We start from the raw sequence: 17,259 nt of genomic DNA on the forward strand, positions 1-17,259 counted from the left end.
CCTTTAGTGTCTAGCTCTGTGCTGTGTTTATTTGCAAAGGACCCTCATGCATGGATCCATATAAATGAGGCAAGCTGGAGCAGACTAGACTATGTCGCTCACCAGTCTTTGAGGAGGAAGATTGTGTATATGAAAACTGGAAGATTTCTGTGTAACATCAAACGGGATTTTTCATTGAGGTTTTATGTTTTCAGTAAAAAATAAATAAATAAAAAATAAAAGGAAAAAATTAATGGTCTGATTCCATCATCTCTTGTCAAGCAAAATCTCACTGATCCGCATGAATGTCATCTCCCACCCTAAGAACATTACAGAATGGACTTCTGAACTTTTGACTTTATTTTCAGTATATCTGGTGTATTTTTAATCAACTAAAGAAAATTACTTACCTTTGACTAGAAACTATAGAATCATTGCTAACCTATTTATATTATTCAAAAACTTTTTTTAAATGTAGTACAGAAAGTCTGGTTTATTAGCACCAAATCATTTGTGCATATTTAAATTATTTTCAGGCCACTAAACTGAAGTTTTTTCCAACTAGCTACCTAATTCCTGATTATTTTCATCAGCTGACTCTGTGAAGAAGGGAGAAATTTAATCCCTAAGAATTCTATAACATACTAGTGTGTCACTAATGTAGCTCAGTAACAGGTGTAAGATTGATAGTATTTCTATATTGAAATACGTACTTCTTAGGTAAAAATCAGTTTGAAACTGCTCTACATCTCATGTGCCATCTTCTCATTGCATAGAAAATGATTCATTCGCAGCCGTAATGCAGGCAGGCAAATGTATTGAAATGAGTATGTTGTATTTTTCATGGAGCATCTAATGCTGACATAATCTGAAGATCTGGGTTAAAGTTTGTGTTGTTACTGTTTTTTTAACCTCAGATACTTGGCACTCTGCACCAGTATGTCTTGCTGACAGTAATGCTTTGTCTCTTAACATGACTACCAGAACTGCTTGGTCACAGGCAAATACTGTTCTTTTTCAGCCAAAACATTCCTGACAATAACTGCACTTTTTATATTCTTTTTTTCTCCCCCTTCCCGCCCTCCTGCCCCCAACTTAGGTTGGAAAGGCTAGTGGACGTCCTGAGGAAGAAGGTTGGAACAGGGACCATGAGGACAGTGATCTGACTGAAAAAACGACAGTCTGGGGAAGCAATCACATCTGGTGACCAGGCTGCTTCATTCAACACTGTGTAAACACTAAAGCCTTAACTTAGCAAACAGTTGTTAGAAGTGGGACACTCCAACCACATTCCAAGCTGAGATAAAATCAAATCACAAATGTTTAACCACTTTGCTGCTGACTTGAGTTATTTATCCAAATGTATTAACTACAGACTTTTACCAATGAGTAGCTATAAAGTTGCAGCTTATTTTGTAACTATTTTATATGTCACTGTATTTAATATAAATCTTTTTACCGAGAGACCGTTATAGGTCATATCTTCACATAAGGCCCTTTCTGAGTCAAAATACAGCAAAGTAAATATTGTCTAAACCTTAATCCACTGTGTTAGGTCAAAACTTCAAATACATGCATTTTTCAATATAGAATTTATTTCTTAACTGATGAGAGAAGCTCAGACATGAGGGGGTACATAGTCTTCCTCCAATGCATACACATAATCTTTGTTAGTATTAAAGAATATTAAGTATAAATACCAAGAATTAAATATATAATTTGCTCCAATAAGAGTTTGGTACATTAAAATTATATTTTGTTTCACTTCATGATTTTTGTTTCACTACAAATAATGCAAACAATTTTCAATAAAAAAGATATTGTTCATGTGTACTTCTAAATTCATATTGTCAATATTTCTTAGTGTTGTGTCTGAATAATTGTCTAAACTCTATTGAAGCTATAGAAATTGCCAAGTCTAATAGGCTGGGACACCTTTGGCTTGAAAATTAGCATGTGCCAGCATGACTCTAAAAGGCAAGAGGCCATCAAACATGTTAAGTGTTATGTTTTTATTATCTTTATTTAGATTATCATTTGAATTTATGTTCTGGAGGAGGGGAATCCAATATATAATAAAATTATAATGTAAAAATATAAGGACATGGAAAAAAGAAAACTGGCAATTTAGTTTGATTACCTACTTTTTCTTTTAAAAGATAATTTGAAATAGTTACAGCATAGCAGTCACTTCTAATCATGTGAAATTTTGAATAAAACTAAGGTTTTTGTATTTAACTATAGGAAAAAATCTCTTCTTTTTTTAGATTGAATAGATAAGAGGCCAGTAGATGAAATAGGCAAGTAGAGATTTAATTAATGAAAATTTTGTAGAAAAGTGAAAATCTTTCTAAGTTCATAAAATAATTTATCTTTAAGATTGAGCTAAGCTATCTACTATTGCTTATTTTTGGGACAAGAACGGGATAATTTATTGCACCATTCTTTCATACACCAATGAAGATGATTTTTTTATTTTTTACTTTGAAGGAAAATATAACGTGCTTTATCACAGGGTAGCAAAAAAATCATAACGTTAACAAATTCTATTTCTTCTTCATTAAATGTATTAAATTAACTGGCAGTTGGACCCATCCCACTGAGTTGAAATTTAGAATTTACTCATGTTCCCTGCTTTTAATTATTTTTTAAACTATTACAATTAGAAAATAAGAAACATCAGGGGATAGAAATAAGCCAATTGAATTTCCTCTACAGCCCTAAAGAGAATTATAGACCAGTGACTATATAAACAGAGAAATTTGAAATAATTTGGGTATGCATGGAGTCTTCTCTCTGGACTCTAACTGAAACATGTGGCAGCTCCCTTTGTGAAAGAACGGTTGCTTTCAAGCCATGCAGGTAAATAAAGAGAAACAGTTCTCATCACAAAATAGTCCATTCCTGAATCCTCTTCAACTAAATCACGAGTCAGCTTGAATTTTCAGTTTAGTCCTGTAGAAGAGACACATCTATCTTGAGTTATTTGCTTGGGGTTTTAGAAAACACACAGTAAGTAAGCATAAGGACATTTTACAGTTTCCCAAATTCTCTTTCTGAACCTAAATGATCAGATTAGAGCAACCAATTCCTGTATTTAATATCCAGAACTTTTAAAGAATTTGATATTATGAAGCTAAATTCATAAAACAATTCTAACATTTACTATTGTCAGTGTAGGTAATCACCACCAAAACATCACATCCCCTTGAAAATGAGTTGTGTACAGAATTCCAAAGGCTAAATATTACAGCCAAATATTATCATTAATTGATTTCTTGCACCAGCAGTGTTCAATACAGTCTCTACTTTTTTTTGTGAATCACCCAGCTCACCGAAGATCAGTTCTCCACATATTCAGTAATAATGCAATTTCAGAAGTATTCCATGCAGTATCCCATTGCCCAGAGATGTTGCTTTGAGTTTGCCTTAAATACAATCAACTCTAATTCCTATGGTAAGGTGAGAATTCACTTACTGTTGTAAAAATGAGTAGTTTAGAAGAAAAGCAGAAAAGATAATACAAACATGTATAGCACTTAATGATTTATAAAGTCCTTTTTTATTTGATCGTATCAACAATCATATAATAGCAATAATAATAAATTACATATATGTATCAGCCACATAATGATGATGATAATTGTAGTAGTATTGTTATTACATTTTACAATGAGGAAATAGACTCAGAGGGGCTAGGAATTTGCCGAGGATTGGCTAGGACTTACAACTGAGGTCTTATGAATAAACTCCATGTAGCCATACTTCTCTAAACCTTTCTATAAGAATTTTAACTCTTGGGATCCCTGGGTAGCTCAGCGGTTTAGCGCCTGCCTTAGGCGCGGGATGTGATCCTGTGGTCCCAGGATCAAGTTTCACATCGGGCATCCTGCATGGAGCCTGCTTCTCCCTCTGCCTGTGTCTCTGCCTCTCTCTCTCTCTCTCTCTTTCTCTCTCCTCTCTGTGTCTCTCATGAATAAGTAAATAAAATATTTTTAAAAAATTTAACTCTTGCAATTTTTATTATTATTGTGCAATTTCTTTTCTACACATACCTGTGAATTCACTAACAATCGAGATGATATGCATTTCTTTCAAAGAAGTACAATAATGTGAACCCCATGGGTAAATAGCACCACATTATTACCACTTCTCTATAATATTATAGTAGCAGCATACTTTGCCTTAGGCTTCACTCATTAGGAAGGACAATTCATTGTTAGTAAAAAAATAACCTTGAGTTGCTTTGTACTATTTATAATTTGGCCTGATGCTAAAACCTGAAGTGTAGTTTTATCAAATGGTGGTCTGAACTTCAAGGCTTACTTTACCTCTTAGAGCAACTATTAGAGATAGAACTGGTTATAAGCCAGATTATTGGTTATAAGCAAGGTATAAGCAGTTATAGCAAAGTTATTAATTATTAATATGAGAAATTTAACTCTACTTTTATAACTAAGCCATTATGCTAAAAATATGCAAAATATTTGAAATATTTTATCTAACATTTTCCTTATTCAATGAGAAAGGCAATCCTTTGTATATGTCCTTATTCAAATAAACTGAAGAATCTTGTCAGTCCCTTACTGGTAGAACTAGTTTACTTCACAAAAATGTTAGAATATTAAAAATGTGTAGTGTTGGGATCCCTGGGTGGCACAGCGGTTTAGCACCTGCCTTTGGCCCAGGGCGCGATCCTGGAGACCCGGGATCGAATCCCACGTCGGGCTCCCTGCATGGAGCCTGCTTCTCCCTCTGCCTGTGTCTCTGCCTCTCTCTCTGTGTGTGTGTGTGTGACTATCATGAATAAATAAATAAAATCTTAAAAAATTAAAAATAAATAAATTTAAAAAATTTGTAGTGTTAATATTGGTTGTAGTTGCATAGAAAAGCATTTTTATATATAGTATTTTTGAAGGTGATAGATATTTTTAAAATTTTATTTTCACATACTCATGATTAATGAGTCAGTATAATGATAAAATAACCATGACTTACACATTTTATCTTCTCACATTTGGTTTGAATGGAACCCAGATTTTTCCCAAGACATTATTTTGTTGTTAACTATTATTTACAACTAATCTATTGACCTATTCATATCTGTGTACTTAGATGTATACACACTGACACACACACACAAATACATATGCCTTTTTAAAAATTTGATTTATAAGTCCACTGTTAGGCTTCAGTGACTTCAGTATTTTGTTCATGTTTTATTAGAAATGCATGTAGTTTCTGAGCCTTTTAAACAAATACGTGGAATGGTTGAAAGATTTATATTGCTCATGCTTAACTAAATATGTCATCTCTAGAAAAGATGTGGTTTATTTTGGCACTGTTTTAAAAACTCAAATATTTTAAACATTTGTTAAGTTGGAGCTTGCACATTTGAACTATTAGCATGCGTTCCAGAATAGATTCTCAAGTTACCAAACTTTTATAATCCTTTTATTAGAATAATCTTTTTTGAAAGGGTTTTTTTTTTCTGTTCTGTTTTATTATGTACTTTAAGTTAAATTTATAGAAGTTGGAGTTATTTTTAATGTGGGATTTTGTAAGTAGAATGAGACAATGATGAATATATTTGAGAATCATTAAAATATTGTATGCCATTAATACTTCCTCACAGATATCTTAATATACTTTATTTTTATTTTTTTAAAGATTATTTGAGAGAGAGAGCATGAGTGGGGGGGGGGAGGGAAAAGGAGAGGTAGAAGAGAAAGGGAGAGGGAGAAGCAGACTCCCTGCTGAGCAGGGAGCCCAACACGGGGCTCAATCTCAGGACCCCAAGACTCATGACCCAAGCCAAAGGCAGACACTTAACCAGCTAAGCTAGCCAGGCACCCTATTAGCTTCCTCCTAACCATATTTACCCAAAGTAAATAAGAGTACAGAGAAACCTCTGTAATATTTTATTGCTATAATTTTATTTTGTATTTAAATAGTTTTTAAAGGCTCCTAAGGTACCTAAAAAATTGTTCATATCAATTTTTATCTTTATTAAACTTGCTAAGGAAGTGGCTCAGTCAGTTAAGCATCTGCCTTCAGTGCAGGTCATGATCTCAGGGTCCTGGGATTAAGCCCTGCTTTGGGCTCAGTGCTCAATGGGGAGCCTGCTTCTCCCTCTTCCTCTGCCCCTCCCCCTTGCTCATGCTCTCTCTCTCTCTCTCAAATAAATAAAAATGTTTAAAAAAGAAAAAAAATCTGGGAAAGGAAATCAGTTCTCTTAATGAGAAAATAACAGATTGATTCAAATCTGCTGCAAAGCAGCACCTCTACTAATTGTGGAATTTTGCTATAACCAATAGCTGAAATCTAAAAACACTTCTTCTGTTCTGTTTAATTATTCAGTCAAGGTTAGGTAATGTAAATACCTTACATATACTACGTAATACCGGTAGGGAACTTAGTGAACTTTGAATTGAAAACTTAAAGTACATTGGCTAAAGTGGACTAGGGTGGGGTGGGCAGTAAGAACCTTTGGGGCAAAGATTCTATAAACTGTAAATGTCTCTAAACAATCACATCACAGCTTACAAAAATTATTGTCTCGCCGTGTATGTATGGTCTTTGTGATATTGTTATCAGACATTTTACTTCTACAATGTACACGATAACAGCATTGTTATTATTTTCACTTTAAACAACAATTTTTAAGATTTTAAAAAGTAAGAACGTTATATTTACTCACATACTTACCATTTCCAGTGCTCTTCTTTGTGTAGATGCAACTTTCCACCCGTTACCTATTTCTTCTTCTTGAAGCATTTCTCATTTATACTAATGTAGGGCTGTGAGTGCAGAGTTCTTTCAGCTTTCATGTCTCAAAAAAGTCTGGATTCTTTTCTTTGCCTTCATTTTGTGAAAAAGGTTTTTGCTGGATACAGAATTTTAGGATAATTTTTTCCCGGTATTTTTGAGATGTTGCTTTTTTGTCTCTGGCTTGCTTCGTTCCTGCTGTCATTTTTATTTTTTGTTCTCTACATACTAATATCCTCTGGCTTCTTTAAAGATTTTTTTTCCCCTTGTCATTTGTTTCAACCAACTAGATTAGGTTGTATTAAGGTATAGGTTCCTGCATGCTTCTGTGCTCATGGTTTGTTGAATTTCTTAGACTGTGGGTTTATAGTCTACGAATTTCTTTTTTAATTTCAACCATTATTTTTCTGATGGTTTTCTGTCGCTTGGGTCCTTTTCCTCTCCCTCTGGAACTACTTACTTTGTTCAATATATATTAGGCCACCTAAGTTGTCCTACAACTATTTCATGCTTCATTTTTTTTTCCAGGATGTTTTTCCTCTATGTTTTATTTTGGATAGTTTCTATTGCTTTATTTTCAAATCTACTAATCTTTTCTGTTGCAGTGTCTAGTATGTTCTTAATTCCATCTGAGTCTTATTCTTTGCAGTTGAATTTTTATGTCTAAAGGTTAAATTGGTTCTTTTTAGTTTTTCTGATCTCTCTTCTGAATTTATTTATGCCTTATGTTATCTTCTGGAATGTAGAAAATGCAGTTGTAAGAACTGTTTTAATGTACTTGTCTGTTAATTCTCTTATCCTATTTCTAGATCTCTTTATTGATTTTTTTTTCTCATCATGAGTTGTATTTTCTTGCTTTGCATGCCTGCTGACTTTTTTGGAAGCCAGTCATTGTGAATTTTAACTTGTTGAGTGTGGATTTTTTTGTTTGTCATTAAAATTTTTTGAGCTTCGTTCAGGAATACTGGTACACTACTAGGAAACAGTTTGATCCCCTAAGGCTTTTTGAAGCTTAAGGGATCAGAGTACCTTTAATGTTAGGCTGATTTTCCCCACAGTTTAGGCAACACCTCTCTGAATGCACTACCTGTGTAGTAGGAGGTTTCTCTACTTTGATGGATCACAGCCTTGTGTGAGTTTTGGTTCTTTTCCTGCCTGCCCATCTCTGGTAGTTCCTACCCTCACTGGGTAGTTTACTGGTCAGTACACTGAGGAAGAGTCAGGGAATGCACTGTAGCTCTCCAGAGCCACTGTTCTCCCGTGCTCTCCCTGTACAACACTCACCACTACATGCAGGCTCTCTCTTCTTCCATACCCTGACCTGCAAATCCTAACTATGTTGGTCATCTCCCCTTGCCCACTTCTGTGTTCTCAACTCAGGGAGGCTGCCAGGCTCTGTTGTGTTACCCCTCCTTGCACTGTGCCCTGTAACCTCTCCAGATGGTAAGCTAGGTCAATGCTAGGACCTACTTCATATGCTTTGCTTCTCTCAGGGAACATGGTCCTGGGCTGCCCGATGTCCAAAGTCCAAAACCATTGATCCACGTATTTTCACTATTGTTTGCTGTTGTTGTGGTTGGTTTGGGTTGGGTTTTGTTGGTTGTTGAATGTTTTTTAAGTCAGGAGGTCAGTGTGGTCCCATCATGTGTACTCCATCATGGCCAAAACTGTAAGTCTTCCTAGAACTCTTTTAAAATGTCATCCTCTTAATGTCTAGCTGCCTTCTTCCCTGTTGAGAAGTTACCTGTCAGTCTTAATGTTTTTCTCCTGAAAGTAAAGTGTTTGTTTTATCTGATTTTTTTTAATTTGTATCTTTTTTGTTTTGTGCCTAGATGTGGTCTTCTTTGTGTGTTTCTTGCTTGATTTAATCCATTTTATTAAATCTGCACCTCTGGGACACCTGGGTGGCTCAGTGGTTGAGTGTCTTTCTTTGGCTCAGGGTGTGATCCCAGAGTCTCAGGATCAAGTCCCACATGGGTGTCCCCACATGGAGCCTGCTTCTCTCTCTGCCTATGTCTCTGCCTCTCTCTCTGTGTGTGTCTCTCATGAATAAATAAATAATTTTAAAAAAAAAACCTAACTTTATCATTTCTCAATTTTAGGAAATCTTTGGTGAATATCTTTTTCTCTTCCTCTGATACTCCAATTGTATATATTTTATACTTATTCACTATGTTCCCACATATCATTTTCGCCCTCTTCTATATTTTCCTATTTTTTCTCTAGATACATTAGTTGTGAATTTTCAAAATGAATTTTCAAAATTAGTTGTGGATTTTCCTCTAGGTACATTAGTTGTGAATTATCTTTTATTTCATTGATGCTATCTACTGCTGTAAAACCATTCAGGTCTTAATTTCAGAATCTATACTTTTCAATGCTACAGTTTTCTCTTGGTTGTTGTTGGTGGTGGTGGTGGTACATTCCAATTCTCTGGTAAAATACTCATCTTTCTAAATACACTGTCTCCCTCTCTGCTTTTGTTTTCTTGAATATACTAGTCATAGTTACCTAAAAGGCTATGTCCACATGTCTACTAACTAACTCCAGTATCTGAATCATCCATGGTCTGTGTGGTTTTTGCCTTCTAAATGCATGGTCCTCTCTCTTGGCATGCCTATTAATTGTTGATTGACTATAAGCCATCATGGCTTTCTAGCTGATTTTGTCTTCCTCCAGAGAGGGCTTAGCCTTTCCTCTATTGGGAAGATTGAGTCGATGCTAATCACCTTAATCCAGTCGGGTACTGTGCTGAGTTGTAACTGGGTTATGTTCTGAGTAAGGCTCAATTTTCCCTGGTTTCCCTCTCTCCTGATGGCATTAGCTCAGTTAGGGCTTTCAGTGGTACAAGTGGTAGTTTCACTGGGACTGGTTGAGATAGTCTCATCTGAGTTTTTTGGATTGTTTGTTTAAGTAGGCTTCATGACCATGTGGAGCTCAAAGCACAGTTTGAACCAACAACCCTGAGATCATGACCTGAGCTGGGATCAAGAGTCAGACGATTAACTGATGGAGCCACCCAGGGGCCCCTCTTCTGAGCTTTTTTAACGTCCACTTAGGACAACTCAGAATTTGCCAAGTATTTAAGGGGAACTAGGTGTGTGTTTCAAGCCCGTTGGCTCACCAGGTCTGTCATTCCAGCCTTGCAAGATTGCCAAAAAGCTGTTTTCTCTGTCCCTAGCATCAGTCTTCTGCTAGGACAAAGCCCAGATTATCATTCTCTAACCTTCAACCCAAAACCAGCAAATGCCTCCAAAAGAAGAGTGGCTGCAGATCTTCAGTTTACATCTCTGTTATTCTCTTTGGGATCTTAACCCCAATGCTCTTTGTCTTAGCCCCTCTCTGATATACTTTAAACAAAAAACTTTTTATAAGTTACCCAGCTTTTCTTCTTGTTCTTGGCAGGGGCACTGGTCTGCCACAAACCACTCTCTTGTGTCTGGAAGCAGAATTTCAGTGAGCCTTTCATTACTATTGTTATATTTTTTCATTTCTGAATGTTATATTATTCTGCTCATTCCCAAATCTAGTTGGTCGTTTTTATGGTCTCTCGTTCCTTTTTTTTTTTTTTTTAAGATTTTATTTATTTACTCATGAGAGACACAGAGAGAGAAGCAGAGACACAGGCAGAGGAAGAAGCAGGCTCCCCGCAGGGAGCCCAATATGGGACTCAATTCCCAGACCAGCATCATGCCCTAAGTGGAAAGCTGATGCTCAACTGCTGAGCCACCCAGGTGTCCCTGACCTCTTGTTCCTATCTCATATTTTCAATCCCTTTTTATTTTTTTAAAATATTTTATTCATTTATTCATGAGAGACACAGAGAGAGAGAGAGAGGCAAAGACACAGGCAGAGGGAGAAGCAGGCTCCATGCAGGGAGCCTGATGTGGGACTCGATCCCAGGATCAGGCCCTGGGCTGACGGCGGCACTAAACTGCTGAGCCACCGGGCTGCCCTTTTCAATCCTTTTATCTTATACATTTTAAACATGCTTATTCTGTACTTAATTTCTGATAATTTTAATATCAAATATTTACTGCTCCAGTTTTGCTGTTATTTCTGCTAGTTACATTTATGCTACTCTAATTCTTTGGATGTTTGGTGATTCATGAATGTGAGTCAATATTTTTTAGAATTATCCTCTGTGGGACTTTTCAAGGCCTGGGTTGAAGGTGGGTTCCCCCACATTTGCTTCTGTTAATCCCCTGGGAATGTGTACAGCCTTAGAGCACTTTAAAAACTTAATCTGAATTTTATTGAGCCAATTTTATTGATGATAATTTGGGTCAAAAACCCACATGAGGGCTCACTTATTGAGTATAAAATTCATGGCAGGTCCCATGTTTATGGACTCAAAGAATTAGTATTGCTAAAATGTCCATTCTACCAAAAGCAATCTATAGATTCAAGGCAATCCCTATCAGGGTTCCAGTGGCGTTTTTTACAGAAGTGTCAAAAACAATTCCCATTTATATGGGACCACAAAAGACCTCAAATAGTCAAAGCAGAGATGCCTGGGTGGCTCAGAGATTAAGCATCCACCTTTGGCTCTGGGTGTGATCCTGGAGTCCTGGGATCAAGTCCCACATCGGGCTCCCCGCATGGAGCCTGCTTCTCCCTCTGCCTGTGTCTCTGCCTCTCTCTCTCTGTGTCTCTCATGAATAAATAAATAAATAAAATCTTAAAAAAAAATAGCCAAAGCAATCCTGAGAGAGAAGAACAAAGTGAGAGGCATCACACTCCTGATTTCAAGCTATACTATATAAAGCTATAGTCATCAAGGCAGTATGGTACTAGCATGAAAACAAACATCAGAGGAACAGAATTTATTTTGCCAACTAATATTTGACAAAGGAGCCAAGAATACTCAAGACAGTCTCTTCAATAATGGTGCTGGGAAAACTGGATATTCACATGTGAAAAATGAAACTAGACCTTTATCTTGTACTGTCCACAAAAAATTAACATGAAATCGACTAAAGGCTTAAATATAAGACTTGAAAGCATGAAATTTACAGAAGAAAACAGAAGAACAAAGCTCCCTGACATGAGTCTTGGCACTGGTTTTTTGGATATGACACCTAAAACACAAGCAATGAAATGAAAAATAAGTGGGATTACACCAAACCGAAAATCTGTACAGCAAAAGAAACCATTGACAAAGAGAAAAGACAATCTGCAGGATGGGAAAAAAGTATTTACAACCATATATCTGATAAGGGGTTAATATCCAAAATATATAAAGAAATATAACTCAATAACATAAGTAATCCAATTAAAAATGAGCAAAAGACCTAAATAGACATTTTCCCAAAGAAGATATACGAAGAGCCAACAGATATATGAAAAGATGCTCGACATCCCTAGGCATTAGGTAAATGCAAATCAAAACCACAAAGGGATATCACCGCATGCCTATTAGAATGGCTCTCCTCAGAAACATAAGAAATAAATGCTGATGAGGTTATAGAGAAAATGGAAACCCCCTTGCATATTCTTGGGATTGTAAACTGGTACAGCCACTGTGAAAAACAATATGGAAGATCCTCCAAAAATTAAAAAATAGAACTACTCGGGCACCTGGGTGGCTCAGTTGGTTAAGCTTCTGCCTTCAGCTCAGGTCATGATACCAGAATCCTGGCATGAAATCCCACATCAGGCTCCCTACCCAGTGGGGAATCTTCCTTCTCCCTCTGCCCTTCCCCCTGCTAATGCTTTCATGCTTTCTCTGTCTCTGTCTCTGTCTCTCTCAAATAAATCTTTTTTTAAAAATCGTTTTAAAAAAAATAGAACTATATACTATATGACCCAGTGATTCCACTTCAGGAAATATATCCAAAAGATGTGAAAACACTAACTCGAAAGGATATCTGTCCCCTTATACTTCTAGCATCATTACTTACAATGGGCAAGACATGGAAACAAACTAAGTGTCCATCAACAGATGAATACATAAAGAAGCTGTGGTGAATATATATATATATATATATATATATATATATATATATATATTCAAAGGCCAAATATTCAAAGGCCAAAACCTAAGGAAAACTGGGAACCTTTAACAGTTTATATATATATAATGAATATATATAATGGAATATTATTCAGCCATTAAAAAAACATGAAATCTTGCCATTTGTAACAACATGGATGAAACTGGAGGGCATTACACTAAGTGAAATAAGTCAGACAAAGAAAGACAAATTTGCATGGTCTCAAATGTGAAATCTTAAAAAAATACATAGAGGAAATATTTTTTTATTCTACATTCATAGCCTGAGATCAAGATTTTTTCCTCAGGCAAGCCTTGGTCTTTGTCTCCTACCCCCTGTTCCATTAGAAGTCCATGAAAACCAAAACTCAACTTCACCCCATCAGAGGGCAGATGCTTTCAAGGTAAAAACTGCCTTTGTACTCTACTTAACTGTTGAAGGTTCCCAGTTTTCCTCAGGTTTTGGCCTTTGAATATCCCTTACTGACTAGCAAATATGTTGATAGCATTTAAGAGGATATTTGTCATTTTCTGTCCAGCATTTATAGTTGCTTACTGAGAGAGGTTCCAGGTTCATCAGAGCAGAAAACAGTAGTCAGGGCTGAATGTTATTAAATGTGTAAACACACACACACACACACACACAGACAAAATTGTACTAATAAAATGTTCTGAATTTAGTTCCAAACTTAGCATCACTTGTATACATGATTAAAATGAGTAGATAATAAATTTGCTTTCCAAGATCCATAACTGCAGGTCTTTGTCCCCACCAGTAACTACAAGCAGTTTTTCATTAAAGAAAAGAAAATGATTGAATAATCCAAATTAGCCCGGGCAAGAAAACTAACAGCTGCCTAAAATGAAATGTTTGAGTTATGAGCCATGTGCCACTTTGGTTTATCTGCAGCCAAAAGGTTTAGAATCCTTATTCAATTAACCATGTTGCTTGGGAGGGCCTGGTGGCCCTGAATAAGAGCTGCCTGGTGATGAGTAAGAGGTATCCGTGACACACAAGTTCAGACCTCGCAACTCTGTTTTTGTTGTTTGAACTTTCTTCTCCGTTGTAGCTAGGGATCCGGCATGGAATTTAAACACTTGTGTGGTAACTCCATTCCTCCAGCCATTGTGTTGTTAAGCTCTGGCTAACGAACTCTTCACACTGGCTCGATGCAAAGCAAGACGGAGAAAAGAGCAGCAATCAACATTTCGGATTTTATCATTAAACCCATATGATTTCTGTATCTTGAGGAAGTTAGATGCCCTTGCCTGTCGAGTCCAACTGTTCTCCAAAAAGTAGACTTTATAATACGTATGCAAAAGAAAGAAATAAACCAACGTGCATCTGAGAAAGCTTAAATTAAGAAGTGACTTTCATTTCAAACATCAAACCTACTGTTACAAAAACTTCAAAATGCATACCTAAGTCTTAAAACTTAGGAACCTTGCCTAAAATAAAGGAGACAAACTTACATAATATCTGAAAAGGTGAGTGCTGCCAAATGCACTAGTCAAGTATACTTTGTCTTATGTGGCTCTTTTCTTCCAGGCCAACAGTTGTTGTTGCCTAGGGAGATCCTCCTGATAATGTCACAAAGAATGTTTCTCAGACCCATATAGATTGTGTACACATTGGCTCCCTAAAGACAACTTTTGATTTTAAATCTCCAAGCTTCATTTTGCTTCTAAGCATACTGTTTGAAACAAAAAACAGGTGACTAAGTAAGAGAGGGGACTGAGTTTCTTCTCCAACTCAGAAACCAGTTCTGAAGATAATTCTGGATGAGAAAATTTAAATATAGTTTGAACAATGATAAACAATTTGACATTAAATTCTCGGAGTTTGAAGAATTACTGTGAAGAGTGACTCTATACTTGAACGTGCACACTGATTTCTGACATTTTGCCTCACAGTCTTTTCACATTACAAAAGTAGATTTGCTTTTTGCATTCTTATTTTCTTAACCTGTGGTCATATTGTAAAGAGTAGCTGCATACTTTCATGTAGGTGACAATAATGACATATTTTCATTTCAGTGAATATGTGATCTTGCCTGTCAAATAGAACTGAAGAAACCTTTTGAAATCCGAAGTCTCAATTAAAACTTCAATCTTGTCAAAATCATCGCTTTATTTCTGCTTTAATAAAATTGCAACAACTAGTTCCAGAAATATAGCTATATTGTAGACTAAAGATTTAAATATTGCAGATACTGTCTTTCAGTTACAGTAGGAGAAACGGTGGTTTCATTATTTCAAGAGTCAAAGAATGAAGTGAATGTGTACTGTTTTGTTTGGATATTTGTTTCTTAGATTTTAGGAACGTTTTCTTGTTCCATATTGGATTAAAAAGAAAAAAAAAAAACAATTGCCCATATCGTACCTGGAAATTCTGGCACTTTATTTTGTTTTCCTATGAATGGCAAGAAAATTAATAAAAGTAACTTCTATCATACTAATACCTATGAGCTATGTTCCAAACCCACTCTCCCATTTCAGTTCCTACCCTATATTTTCACTATTTAATTCATTTACTGTTTTTAATCCTCTACTCAGTCAAATCCACCTTCATGTGTTTAAATCCAATTCATCCTTCAAGAATACTTATGCACCACCCCCTACATGAAGCTTTTCCTAATTCCCCGCCCCCACCTCACCACCAAGCCACAGCTAATCTCTCTTCTGTATGCCTTACAGTTCTTTCTTCATCTCTATTAGAGCACTTATGAAGTTTCCCCTTGTTTCAATATTCCTGTACTATCTCCCATTAGAATGCAGCTTCTAGAGGTTTGACATTGTTCATATCTCTTAGCACAGGTAAATACTTGTTAAATAGTCATTCTTGTTAATGATGAAATCTAAATCTTCCAACTATATTGTTGTTTTATAAACATTTGTGTGACCTGTCTTTCTAAAAAAAAAATATACGTGCATTAAAGTATTAAGATTTTTTAAATTATTAAGATTGAAGTATCCTTTCCTAAAATAGTGGTATTAAAATATACTAGCATGTCAAATTACTTAGCACCTGGCATATTACCAAGTGAAATGTGATTACCTGAAGACTTTAACTTTTAACCAGAATCACTTTAAAGTAAAGAGTTGCAGTCTTTTTGTTGTGGTTTGTTTGGTTTTGATTTCGGTTTGGTTTGTTAATAAAAACTCCTTGTGTAGCTGTTAAATGCTGGTCCTATAGAGGTCAAAGTTTGAAATTTTACTTTATGATAAAGACATGGTTTCATTGTCTTGGAAAGTTTAAACAAAATTTCCAGACTGCATAATAGGCCATTTAAATCTTTACTGAACAACAATAATAATTAAATTGCTTTCTGGAACTAAGTGTGTCAAAAAATCAGTCAAAGAGACAGAAGATAAGCAACGTATAAACCAATGTGGTGGATTTGGATGGCTTCTGATATTGCTGTGATCTTCTTTAAATCATGATTTCAATTTCAGTAGTTCCTTGTTTCTGAAAAGTAAAATTTTCTGATGTCTGATTATTTTGATAAACTTTCTTGATATTTTACCTTCTGGTTATATATTATTCTTTCAATACATAAGCCATATTTTAAGATATTTGAGAACAAATAAACTGTGCATGAACATTTCCCACCAAGCAGCAGTTTCAAAATTTAATGTTTAGTTACTAATTTTATCTCTACTTTATTCTCCACCAATTTTCATCATCCAACTTGTTTAATGAAAATCCTAAAGCTTAAAAAATGCATACCATTTTCCAATAAATAGGTCAGTTATATCCTAGGCTTTTTGAAATACTCAAGCATAGGATATTCACTGCATTTACTTGTATGACCATGACATTAACATACTAAAAGTCTTTAAGTTCTTAAAGAAAAATTTTTTTCTCATAAATCTACCCTGGCTAACCAAATTACATTTTCAAGAAAGTGTGTCCTCTGAAATTGTTTTTAGTATGTACCCCACACACAAAGTTAACTATCTTGGTTATAATTAATTGCTGGCAGAGCAAGTCACTTTCAATAACAGTATTTTATTTGTAATGTTCTAGGAAATACAGCTCCTCATCAAACAACAGTAAACCAAAACTACCAACATTGTTTACCATGTTGAAAAATTAAAATCATCTTAATGAATAGTGCTCAAAGGCTGGCACATGGCTAGATGAATCATCTTTGTCTTAAAGTAGCAAAAAGGTTAAGACACGACCTATGTTAAGACTTAATTTTTCTTTAAATTCATCAGACAAGAAACAGAAAATGCTATATAGATTCTTAGCTTTTGTCTTGAACATACAAAGTTCTCTTAGCTAGTAATTTTTTACTTGGAATTACATCTTTAGTCCCAGGGTCTCCCATCTCTTTGAAGCCAATTAATTAAAACACATAGTCATTTTATGGAACTTTCACATTTGGATAAAATAAGAAAGGAATTGAGTAACTTTTATAATGTGACCTAAGCAGATATTTTCAAGTACAAATGTATATGTATCCATTCCTAAGCTCCTGCTTCCCTATCTGTTTCTGTTAAGAGGTGAA

At 35.4% G+C, this 17,259-nt stretch overlaps 1 protein-coding gene across 20 annotated transcripts in view; it reads left to right on the plus strand.

Moving 5' to 3' along the window:
• The window catches only part of MIPOL1 (mirror-image polydactyly 1), a 326,942-nt gene extending 325,122 nt beyond the window's left edge, over nt 1–1,820 (plus strand). For all 20 annotated transcript variants that reach the window (XM_025443782.3, XM_025443777.3, XM_025443771.3 and 17 more), the window contains one exon: nt 1,079–1,820. In XM_025443782.3, the coding sequence (XP_025299567.1) occupies nt 1,079–1,145 (67 nt within the window). In that variant the 3' untranslated portion in view covers nt 1,146–1,820. The remainder of the gene's footprint in view (nt 1–1,078) is intronic.
• Nucleotides 1,821–17,259: the final 15,439 nt, after the last annotated feature.

The sequence above is a fragment of the Canis lupus genome, chromosome 8 (assembly GCF_003254725.2).
Source record: "Canis lupus dingo isolate Sandy chromosome 8, ASM325472v2, whole genome shotgun sequence".
NCBI lineage: Eukaryota > Metazoa > Chordata > Mammalia > Carnivora > Canidae > Canis > Canis lupus.